This window comes from Teleopsis dalmanni, chromosome X (assembly GCF_002237135.1).
Source record: "Teleopsis dalmanni isolate 2A chromosome X, ASM223713v2, whole genome shotgun sequence".
NCBI lineage: Eukaryota > Metazoa > Arthropoda > Insecta > Diptera > Diopsidae > Teleopsis > Teleopsis dalmanni.
The window spans coordinates 35,359,665-35,372,092 of NC_051848.1; the positions used below are offsets into that span (position 1 = coordinate 35,359,665).

A 12,428-nucleotide genomic window follows, 5' to 3' on the forward strand; every position below is an offset into this window, starting at 1 on the left:
CAAATATCGTGGTGAGTAGGAACCAGGGTGGGCAAAATAGCAAGATCGGGTGGGGAAAATGATCATGCGCCATTGTAAAGCAATAGGCTTTTTGCGTTTGTACCACGTGATATTTTCACCCCATTACACAAAATTTTGAATATTATTCGAATAATCCAAAAAATTGTACACACAATTTTTTAAATAATTCTTAGTTTCTTTTCTTTATCTGCTTTGATTTAGACATCTCTCATTAAAGCGTATATTCGATCTGTTCTTCGTTTGACGACAATAGTTTCTCTTTTCAACACAAGAGAGTTTAACTTGATATATTTAAGAAAAAGATTTTATAGAGTCCATTTGCGGAATTCTAGCGACGTGAGTGGTTGCGTTTTGCATTGTCTGGGCTCGTGGAAATATTTGTATTATAATTATATTTTAAAAAATATTATTTAAAGTCACGACGGCTTTTGATTTCGTAAAGTGTTATTATGTATGAAAAAATTTTTAAATAAAAAGTGTAAGGCAATATCTAAATAAAAATTGCATTACCGAATTTGGAAGATACATTAAAAATGGGTGAACAATCTAAAACGCAGTATACCGATAGAAATGGTAAGTTTGTTATGCATTTATGCTATAATGAAAAATTTATAAATTTAATAAGATAGATTAATTTTGGAAAGCACTATTCCATTCGCAACATTTATGGAATCCCTCACGCATATTCTTTTCTTAGCTTGATCAATTTCCTGCATCAAAATCCAATAACCTAAAAAGCTAGAGAAAGCGTCAAGGACTATTCTCATTAAGATTTATCGATAAATATTATTCACGTGGTTGAAAATCGATATATTCGAACATATTTAAGTAATCAACGATGCAAATTGCAAAATACAAACTTTCGAATATGGAATATATGAAAGAATTTTCTTTTTTTAATGCAAAATTTTAAATTTAATGGTTATGTATATACGAATATAAAATGGTGATAAAACATATGTTTATATATCAAATAAACATAGAACATATAACATTATGTAGTCTAATTATCTAATACCTATAATTGGAACATGAAGTGCAATAATTGGAAAAGCATTAACATATGTTTACTTTCTTTATTTACTAATTAAGCCATTAGTTAATATGTGATAAGAAATATAAGCAACATATATATATATATATATATATTCTGATATATATAGATATATATGTATATATATATACCAATATATATATTCTGATATTTATAGATATATATGTATGTATATATAGCAATATATACTAATATGTATAGCAATATATATATTCTGATATATATATATATATATATATATATATATATATATATATTGCTTATATTGCATCATTTTTTATCTGGGTCGCTCATATGTAAAAGTATTAAGTCGTAGAATATTAATTTCAATGAAGACAAATCAAAAGATTTTGGGGTATGACGACACACACATTTTTAATGGTTTAATAGGTTATTTAAGAAATCGGGCCTCAGAATAGATGTTATAGGCCACATAATATATGCCACAATGGGTTATTATGTCAGTTCAAGTGAGGTTTGAATATAAGAGCACTACTCCAACCGAACTTCCATTATGATATAACGATTGTACACATGTATATGCATTATATATGCGCTTGTCTAAATAGTATATTATTATTGTATATACACTCCCCATTGAAGAAGTCGTTTTCGAAGACTTGGAGGCAGTCTTTTATACTGCATCGGCGTGATTAAACAAATTTGCAAAACAGTGGTTAGTGTATAAACAGTGCTGAAAGGTACGATCCTCCAATTCAAATAAAAGTGAACTAATCTCACAAGTTCTAAACTTAGCAAAGTCCCTAATTTTATTAGGTCACAGCTGTTACATGCTTCGCTACAACCCAATACAATTTTTTTTAATTAATTAAAGTTATAATTATGAAAGTTATATGATTTTAACAGAATAGTGCCATTAACCAAAATATTGTTTTTTTACTTTCTTGTGCGAGAAATTTTCCTATCGTGTCACATAATATGTTTTGGTGATATGAATAGACCTGCAAAGTTATGCAAATTGAACCGTTTTTGTTGGGTTATCCAAAGATTTTCTTAAAACAGCTGCAATATACCTATATTTTCTCATGCTGGGCGTAAACTATACTTTTAGAAGATCACAGAGCTCCTTATTATTCACAGGAGTTGTTGTAGTAGATCTCCAAAGTGGTTACAGATACTATTGAGTGAAAGTGCTTTAGACATTAACTCGCGTTTCATCAAGCAAAGAAGAAGATACAAGCTCGTGTTTTTGTAGACAATCTTCATGAATATTTTTAGTTCTGGTCGAGTCGTTGGTAAAGGCTCGTATGTGCCGACAAATCTTTAAGATTTTCCTCCAAAACTATTCAGTGTTATAGATGTTATGTGAAACATATTTAAATTATATTTTTTACACTAAATGGTGCAGTCAATACATTTAGTAATATTAAGCTGTATAAATATTCTAGTGACATCTCAATCACAAACTTATTTTATTTGCGTTTACTTATGGGACCACAAAATGGATGATCCTGTACAGTAACTTTACAAATTTTTTTTAAGTGTATATATATACATATATTCGGTAATAATTGAAATTGTTAGTGGTACTTATATTAAGTATAAATTCGGATAAAATAAACAATAGTACAATTTTGGAAATACTGAAAGGCGCATTTACCTAAAATAAATAAATTTTATATATTATATACATATATTTTTTTCTTATAAGCAAACACAAGTTCTAAAAAGAAAACCATAGGTAAAATAAAATAAAGGCAAAAATTGCATATAAATTAAAATATTTTTGTATTTATAAAAAAAAATGCCTCCAAATATAAATGATTGTAATCTGTTAATCTGTGAATCACATTGGGGAATTCTCGCATCAGCTTTTGTTTCCACACTTCACCTTAATGATTTTATTTTTTCGTTACGCGTATTCGACTTAAACACCATTTACCAGCACTGGAGATGTCGCTGACAACAGCTAGCAAGGAAAAAAAGTGGTGTTAAAAGAAACAACTCCAAATATATACAAAAGATAAAGAATCATTATCTGTACGATTAAGCAGCCGTAGCAGCTGTTTTCGCAGCTTAACCACCCTCTTTCGCAAACACGCCATAAAATTCCCTTTTCCTTTTCCTTGTTTTTTTTTTGGTTATGCTAATGTGCAGCCACAAAAGTACACAATCCGGAGCTGCTCCTGGGCTACAAGGCGGTTTCATGGTAATAACAGCAATTGTATTGAACGTGTGAGTGTTGGAATTTACAGCTCAATGGAGCAAGAGTAGCAGAAATCATACCATCAGGCAGTTTTATTAGAAGGCGATGAAGGAGACACGGCTGGTTGTGATGATGATGATGGGAATGGGAATCTGAATGGGAATGACGACATGGTAATCGATTTTATGCAAAATAATGCTGTACGCGTTATCGAACGCGCATTTTCGAAGATGTGAGAAAATCCTCACTTTTGATGCTTAACAATGAGTTTTTAAATTTCCCCCTTCCTCTTCCGTTTTTTGTACTTGCGCTTATTAACATTAAACTTCCTATCCTCGTGTATTTGAGATTTTGTACTTATTTTGAAGTATTTAAAAGTTTGTATTAGATTAAAGTTCGAACAAGTGCTTGAAGTATGAGAATATTTTGCATAAACAAGTGAGAGATTTGATTGACAACAACAAACGGAATGGAAATTAACACTTATTTAATATATGAAAGCTTTTATAATAAATATATGGGATGGGATGGGATGGACTGTTAATAATTTATTTTTTTAATTATGCCAAACTTCCATGGGGCAATAAAAAATATTTTGGCAATAAATACACAGAGTTCAATAGCTCGATGAATCTGAAAATAATGATGTATTAATATTAATAAATTAAAAATTAAAAATGTGTAAACATAATTTAAATATAATTAAACTAATCAATTTAAAAAGAGTAACATAGTCAGTTAATTTACTGAACAATTTCTATCGTATGCAAAAATTTTGATAAAGTAAATAATTACCATACATTTAGACCAAGCACTGTAACTCTTTATAAAGTTGACTACGTATAATCTCTATTTGACAGATAATTCATATAAAATTTACATGAACTCACATAGCTTGGTCTGAAAACCCTTAATGTAGATCCTTTAAAATAATTTGTGTACACAGTTAATAATCTAAATAAGTTAAAACTGCTCTTTTAAATTGACCTATAACCCAAAAAAATTGGACTGGAATTCAAAAGGCAGCCGACGAAGAGGACAGTCGATACATGCATGGCGGAGACAACTAGGTCTCGAAGCTGCTAGGAAAGATGTTTAAACTATCGATAAGGTAATCTTCATCTTAATCTTATGTATATTGCCAGAAAATGAAATGAAATATTACTTTTTTATTGCAGTTATCAATGAAGTTTCTGTTAGTACACTTATGTGAAAACGAGCGGAACTTGGATAACAAAGGTGTTGACATAAACGTATAAAGATTTCAATATCATCTTAGTACCACTACGTTGGAACTAAGATATGATATTTTAATAATTCAAGTAATTAAAGTCAATAAATACCATAAAGTTAAGCGACGAGACACCGAAGTTGAAACTAAAAGTGCTGGTATATGAGTCCTACCAGTCATTATAGTTGCAAAAATCACTAATGAAGTACTACTGTATTGGACCACTCGCATTAGTTTATAGTCCCCACGATAGCTGCATAAGAGGAAACAGAAAGTAGTTCTCTAAAAGTTTGTTAGAATAACAGATTGCGGACTGATTGAAAAGCTCAAAAGAAAATAATTGAGCAATCCCTTATTCTTTGTCATAAATCTTAGGTTCTTGGATAAAAGTCCTTACTAAACTGGTTACTTTACGTGGTAAAATTAATCAATAATAATTTTTCATTATTTTGTACATGCAAATATAGCAGTAAGTACCTTTGTTTATGATTAAATCACAGACAAATTCGAATCTTTCAAAGCTTTCAAGCCTTTCTTTCAAGCCATCTGTTTTCATCTATTATGAATATTTTCAATATACAAATTTATCATTGGAATTTAATGTTAAGTACACTTCAGTAACGTTGGCATCAGGATAATTATAAAAAAAAGTTGTTAATGCACAGCGGATAATGAAAAAATAGTGGTAAACTAAAAGGCAAAAGAAAATAATTAAAAGCAGCGAGAAGCTTGAATTTTTCATTATTTGCAATGCAACGTTGGTAACTGTTGCACATCCTGACGAGGATTTTTCAAAAAGTGAAGCTGCAAAACTGCAGCATCCCTTGATTACGACAGTATGCGGAAAAGTTATGAAGCCAAAGTTCAGCGGAAAAATACATAAATTATGTCAGTAGAAAAAAATTTCTATAAAGGAATATTGTAAAAATATTTAAAAAATACAATATTTATTGAAAACTTAACATTCTTTTACAAAAATGTAACTTCAAAGACAAGAAGAAATACTTAAAAAGGTTTTAATTAAGAACTTAATTGAAATTCCAAACAGTTTTAAAGATGAGAACTTTAAATTGTAGATCTAAAAGTACTAGTACTTTTAGATACTAGTAATACTAGTAGGATTTGTACTAGTAAAAGAACTTGTACTAGTAAATGTACTTGTACTGATAAAAGTACAAGTACTAATAAAAGAATTAGTATTACTAAGAGTACTTGTACTAATAAAAGTACTTGTACTGGTAAAAGTACTTGAACTGGTTAAAGTACTTGTACTGGTAAAAGTACTGGTACTAGTAAAAGTACTGGTACTAGTAAAAGTACTGGTACTAGTAAAAGTACTGGTACTAGTAAAAGTACTGGTACTAGTAAAAGTACTGGTACTAGTAAAAGTACTGGTACTAGTAAAAGTACTGGTACTAGTAAAAGTACTAGTAAAAGCTAGTAAAAGTATTTTTACTAGTAAAAGTACTAGTAAAAGCTAGTAAAAGTATTTTTACTAGTAAAAGTATTTGTATTTTTTACTAGTACAAGTAAAAGTGCTTGTACAAAGTACAAGTATTAGTTAAATTAGAAGTATTGGTAAAGGTACTAGTACTGATAAAAGTAGAAGAGTAGTACTGGTAAAAGTAAAAGGTGTTAAATGATGGTTACTTTCAAAGAAAATCTAATTTTCATATGAATCTCAGCCTATTTTTATATGTGGAATTAAAATTAGTAAATGGTCTTAAACTCAAAGTCAAATTTCACCACCAAAGTCTGTAATGTAAACATGGTATCATAATGATAGTAGTGCAGATCAATGTACGGTACTTTTCTTATATTCGCATCATGTCTAATCGAGACGATTAAATGTGATTAACAACTTTTATTATTCGATATAATATATTTCAATTACAATTACAATAGAACAATAGAGTCTGCAGTTGATGCAGATGTCAAAACCGTACCAAAATCTGTACTCAATAAGAGATATTAAATTTTAGTAATAATTTAAAATTTTTTCTCTATTTGGTTTTCTGCACTTTTGTAGCTTACAACGTTATAAGTGCGGGTCCCAGAAAATTTTTTAATTAAAATCACTCATACGGTACGAAACACAGTTGCTCAATTTTAATTTGAAATCATTTTCAGTTGCATACATATTTTTCCAGTCATCTTATATTCCCTTTTTGCACTGCAGTTTGCAATTAATAATTTATTTCCTGTCCATAATAATTTCCTTCCTGCTTTAAATAAGTACATTTCCCCTGCCACCTTAGATATTTTGTTAAAAGTATTTTAACGTTCACATGTGCATTCATATGCACTCATGTGTCGGCATTTTGTCATATATAAATGATTTACTACGTTTTCACCTGTTCTATTAACTTTTTATTCACATTTTATGGTTTTTAGTTCATTTGATATTTTATTTTCTAGAGAAAACATAAAAATGTCAATAAATTATGATGACACAAGGTGGTAGTGATAGTTTTCTGGGATATTTTCAGAGGTTGGTCCTTGGTCATTACAATAAATTTCTATGGAGGAACAGTTATGCTAGTGGAAAATGACACAATATCCATCATTATAAAGATAGAATAGAAATCAATATTAATTGTTTAAATTCGATTTATTTTATATATATTTTATTTTTTCTACAAAAGGCGATTTTGCAATATTCGCGACGACTACCCCCTTTGTATAAGCTCGATCCAACAAATTGTCAAGAAAATGTTTCTAAAAGAATCTGTTTCTTCTGTTTTTCTGGGCAGTCACAGAAAAAGTAGAGGACTTCTTCTTTGTCCAAGTTTTCTCAACTTTTTCAATAAATCTTGAATAAAAGGCGCAATTTATCTGCACGGACTCCTATACACCAATGACCTGAAAGAATTTGAACTAGCCTGATATTATGGACTCGACCAGCAGGTCGACCAGTTATTATTAGTTTGCTGCAGCAAGTGGAGATAGGTATCTCCCTTGACAATTTCTAGAAAAGCGTAAACCAATATCCCTAGAAAGACGTCTGCGTTTTTAAAAGGTTGCAATTTTTTAAAATATTTAGTTAGGTAAAATGTTATTTTTAATGGCAGTAAATGTCACAAATAGATTCCTAAGCCATGCTATATATATGAGCACATAAAGAAGCTGTAGTCGTTTAATTCGACTGGGCCCTCGTAATCATATTCACTATTTAAGTAATTTCATTGTGTTTTTATTGTCAAGAAGTTTATTGGATCTTCCAGTTTTTGCTATTGGATTTACAATTCCTTTTTTGGACAAATTTTTTTGCTCCCGCCCTCTATACTGCAATGATTGTTTTTTTTTTGATTTGACATTAAGTCATAATACTTTATTTGGAAAGTTCACTCATTATCTGGACAGTTCATCTACTATCTTGTAAGTTCATCTATTATTTTGTAAGTCCATCTACTATCTGGACAGTCTATCCACAGTCTTATGAATGAGATGAAGTGAAAGAGCGAGAGAGAGAGAGATAAAAAACAAAGCCCTTATTGGACTGTTTACTAGTAAACCTGGTCATTCAACTGTTAATACTTTGCCGTCTAGTTTCTGCAAAATGAGTTAAAGATTATTCTTATTTTTGCTATATTATTTCTTAAATGATATAATTGGAATTCTGGGAAAAATATGATAATATTTAAGTGAGGAAATAGGTTACAGATATAAATTTATATACCTGTTACCAGACTATTTATTATCATTATATAATCATTACATTCATATTAGTGAATTTATGTCATTTTTCATTTTTATGACAATAAAATTGTCTGGTCAGGGTTGTGTTATATGAACATCCATATGAAGAATGGTTACTGTAATATACTGTATATAAAAAAGTCGTATCAAAATTTTTAATTTTATGCTTTATGCAAGGAATACATATTGACAAGGAAATAAGTCTATGCCAAGATTTATTCGAAATATCTCGTAATACCCTCAAAATGAGAATACTATTTCTTAAATTTGAAATTTATATTGCATAACATGAAGCTTAATAAAATATTTGTAAGTAAATTTTACTTGATATTTTCCGGATAAAACTTAGCTGAAAGTCCCCAAAAGGCGCAAATTATAGACAGTTAAAATTAATAAATGGATCAAAAAATTTTAAATTAGATTTAGTCTTCATAAACATATAGTACGTTTCCAATGTTTATAGTACATTCACACTGTTTATTTTAGACATTAGCTTATTTATATTAATGAGTGATCGTTCACATTACAATGAGCTCATTTATGCAGCTGATAGAACTTTAACAAACATTTATAAACTTCATTAAATATTATATCACACAAAAAAATTATATATGCACTTGTTATTTTAAATCATTTATATACATTTTATGTATGAATCACATATTTAATTAATAAAAACAAATATTTTATTAAATACGTACTTACTCTGTGCCTTTGTTTGTAGCTCAGCTGTTCTTTATTTATATTTTACATAGAAAACATATGACATATGGTACATTTCATATTTGGTAACTTCCCTAGTGGGAAATTTATTTTAAGGGATTCATTCGTTATTTTTGGCCTTAATTGAGCTAATTTATTTATAATGAGCTCATTTGTATGAAAGCGATTTGCATATCATCCTTATTAGAGGCTATGAGCAAAATCGCCTAAATGAGACAGTGTGAACATGCTCTTAGTTGATAAGTTACAATTACTATTTCATTAACCATACAACGAGCTTTGGTACTTTTTAACTTAATTAAAAATAAAGCTAAGAGAATAGGACCAAAAATGTCGAAAAAACAAAATTCTCACAAACCAAATTACCAAAATTTTAATTATTTGTCATATATTTTATATGTAAAATGTGAATAAAAGTACTTAATATAATTTTTGTTTTTATTATTTGAATATGTAATAGATTTATAAAATACATACTTATATAAATAATTTAATACATCAAGTATTAGTTTAATGGTTTGTATGTGTATTATTGAGTGATATTTATCTAAACATAAAACTCTGTTTAAACATTTAAAGAACTTTCTGACACATAAAATTTCTTTCACATGCCATAAGTAACTTGTGCCAAATGTGAACGACTAAATCTTGAAGTTACTTAAATAACTTACTAAGTAATCAGTGGAAAAATTATTTAAATCAAATCTAAAAACTATTTCATTACTTTTAATCGTAAACTGTGTTAATATTGATATAAGACTTTATTTTTACGGTAAACATAAAATACATCCTTGTGAATATTTCTTGTCAATTAACGTCTATACGTCATTTAAATTCTTGTTGGTTTTTTATTCCTAATATCTAGAAATCGTGATTCTGCAAAGATTCTTTAGTGAATTTTTTTCAATAATAAAGTGAATAAGATGCCGATGTGGGACATCGCATGTAAAGTGTATGTTGGAAATTTAGGAAATTCTGGTTCTAAGGCAAAATTTAAAGAAGCATTTAGTGTTTATGGACCGTTGCGAAATATATGGGTTGCGCGCAAACCGGCTGGTTTTGCATTTATAGAGTTCCAATATCCCCATCATGCCAAGAATGCAGTTCGTGCTTTAAACGGCGCGTAAGTTTGTAATTCAGTTGACTTTATGAAATGATACAAAAATTTCAATTTGACAAAATTTATGCAAATTTAAATATTTGAAAAATTTATATGCAGACTATATTGCGGCACCCAACTTCGGGTTGAAATGGCAACCGGCCGTACTCGTTGGGATGACTATCGACGTAATGGATTTGGTGGAAGTCCCAACGATGGCCCTTATGTTGGTGGAGGTTGGTTTAATTTAGGTGGTGGCGGTCAATATGTAGGTGGGCGCTGGCTTCACGGTGTTAGAGGTGAGCACCATTATTGTAAGAAATGTCGTTATGCTGTAGGTGGTTGGCATCGTTATGGCGAAGATAAAACTCATCTTGGTGATAAAATGCTCCAAATTACTGATGATAGGCGTTGTCTAGGTGGTGAAAGGCTTTATACAAGTGGTAATGGACCTAGTGTTAGTGGTAGAAAGCTGCAAGTAAGTTATGCTGGACCTCGTCTTGGTGTTAAACAACATCGTTCTAGCAAAGACGGTCATCTTATTGCTTATGATAGGCACAATGCTTGTGAAAATAATTCTTGTGCTCATTGTAAAGTAGTTCGAGTCAATGATGATATGTATAGTTATAGCGATGATGGTCGTCATGCTAATTGGTTGCGTCCTAGTGGATTTCATAGTAATGAAAATGTAGTTTATGCAGATGGTAATGAATATCGCTCTCTTGATAGTGGACACTATAGGTAAGTTTTAAATTAAATATTACTGTTCGTTTGAATTCAAAATTAAAAAAAAAAATATCTATGCTAGTTTAAGTGAGGCTTAATATATAACATTGTTTGTTTTAGAAATTTTGCAGCAAAAACAAAATCTACAAATCAAAATTTGGTTCTACAACTGTCAAAGAAACAGGTTTCGTCAGCACAACAAGTTTATAGGTATATTTAACAAAAATAACGTTAACTAAATACGTTGGAAAGATATCATTATTTTGAAGTTATATTCTTTAAAATAATTTATGAAAATTTTATTAATTTTTATCTTCAGTTAGTTATATTTTCGAAAGAGTTGTATTAATAACAAAAAGCTGAGACAATTACTTTAGCCTGAGCTTAATTATTTTCAATTTATATTCTATGTCCTATAAGTTAAAACGTATTATAAAATCATCTTTAATATTTTTTTTAGACCCATTTTACCACATCGTAGACGAAACTATCCTCGAACTTCTCCAGGCGATAAGCGCGCACAATCAAATGCTCAAGGGCGTTACTAAAATTGATCTATAAATCACAAATCCACATTTCATAAAAATTATTGTATCCTATATATTATATGTTTAATTTTACAGGGTGTTTTGTTTCAAGTTTTTTTGGCTTTAGTAGATGATTCATTGATTTAAAATATAAATTAAGTCACATGCCAGTTAATTAATGAAGTTAATTAATTGCATTAGTATCAAGATATATCATGGGTTTTTCAAATCAAGCCTTATTTTAGATAGAGTTTTTCATGATATCTTGTATTGCAGTATACGTTAATTTCTTTCCCCCGTATCTCTATCAAAGAATCATCTCATAAAGTGAGAACAAAGCAAAACAAAACACTCATACATTACCTTATGTTATTTAAATAATTTAAAACTGTACACCATTTAACAGGATCTTGACTTATTTTTTCTATGGTATTTATTAGATACTGTCTACTTATATATATTATAGATACTATAAACTGTAACCATATTTATACAAACAAATAAAGAAAAGTACGGTAATTTAAATTGTTCGATGTATAGTGTTTATTTATTATATGTGTAAATGCTTCTTATATACTTAGATATGGTAATTGACAATTTTGTTCCTGGAACTTATTTCAGGACCTACACATAGAGAGTATTTGTCGTAAAGAAATTTCGGGACGAAGACTAAATGGTGCTTTGAATCGTGAATGGAAGTAAAGAATAAGTTAACCTTACTCAACACGTCAAGTACAATATAATAGAATGATGATCATTTAAGATTAATAGTATTGGAGAAACTGTAGACTTTAGACCATGAAATATTCTTAAGCCGCAATACTAATTGAGTTAAAAAGTTTAACAATTTTATTAAATTTGTCTATTATGAAACTTAAAGACATATATATTTGGATTGTCAATAATATAGCTGAAGAATGTCACTACACTGTTCTATTGACTGATTCTCGGATACTTTTCGGATATCAAATGTTGTTGTTATAATTCGTATAGTTCCAACGTCTTAACAAATAATCACACTAATACAATATTGGCAGGTGAAGGTGATTTATGTATAGGACGCGTATCCCAAAGTTCCTAAATATTAATTTGGATTTTCATTCGTCTGATTTATTACGATTGTGAATAATAAAATATTATTATAAATCTTTAGCATTCTATCGTGAAAACACCTTTATGAA

The 12,428-nt window shown here is 29.3% G+C and overlaps 1 protein-coding gene and 1 long non-coding RNA gene across 2 annotated transcripts; both read left to right on the forward strand.

Annotated features, from left to right (window-relative positions):
- Positions 1–872, forward strand: LOC119662788. Its single transcript, XR_005250902.1, has 3 exons — positions 1–11; positions 223–594; positions 651–872. It is a non-coding gene; the product is annotated as an uncharacterized LOC119662788 (long non-coding RNA).
- An 8,764-nt stretch (positions 873–9,636) lies between these two features.
- On the forward strand, positions 9,637–11,742 carry LOC119689206 (serine/arginine-rich splicing factor SR34A-like). The gene is made up of 5 exons (XM_038103983.1): positions 9,637–9,667; positions 9,761–10,018; positions 10,115–10,735; positions 10,841–10,930; positions 11,181–11,742. Exons 2-5 carry the CDS (start codon positions 9,819–9,821, stop codon positions 11,266–11,268), a joined length of 999 nt encoding a protein of 332 aa, XP_037959911.1. The 5' UTR covers positions 9,637–9,667; positions 9,761–9,818; the 3' UTR covers positions 11,269–11,742.
- Positions 11,743–12,428: the final 686 nt, after the last annotated feature.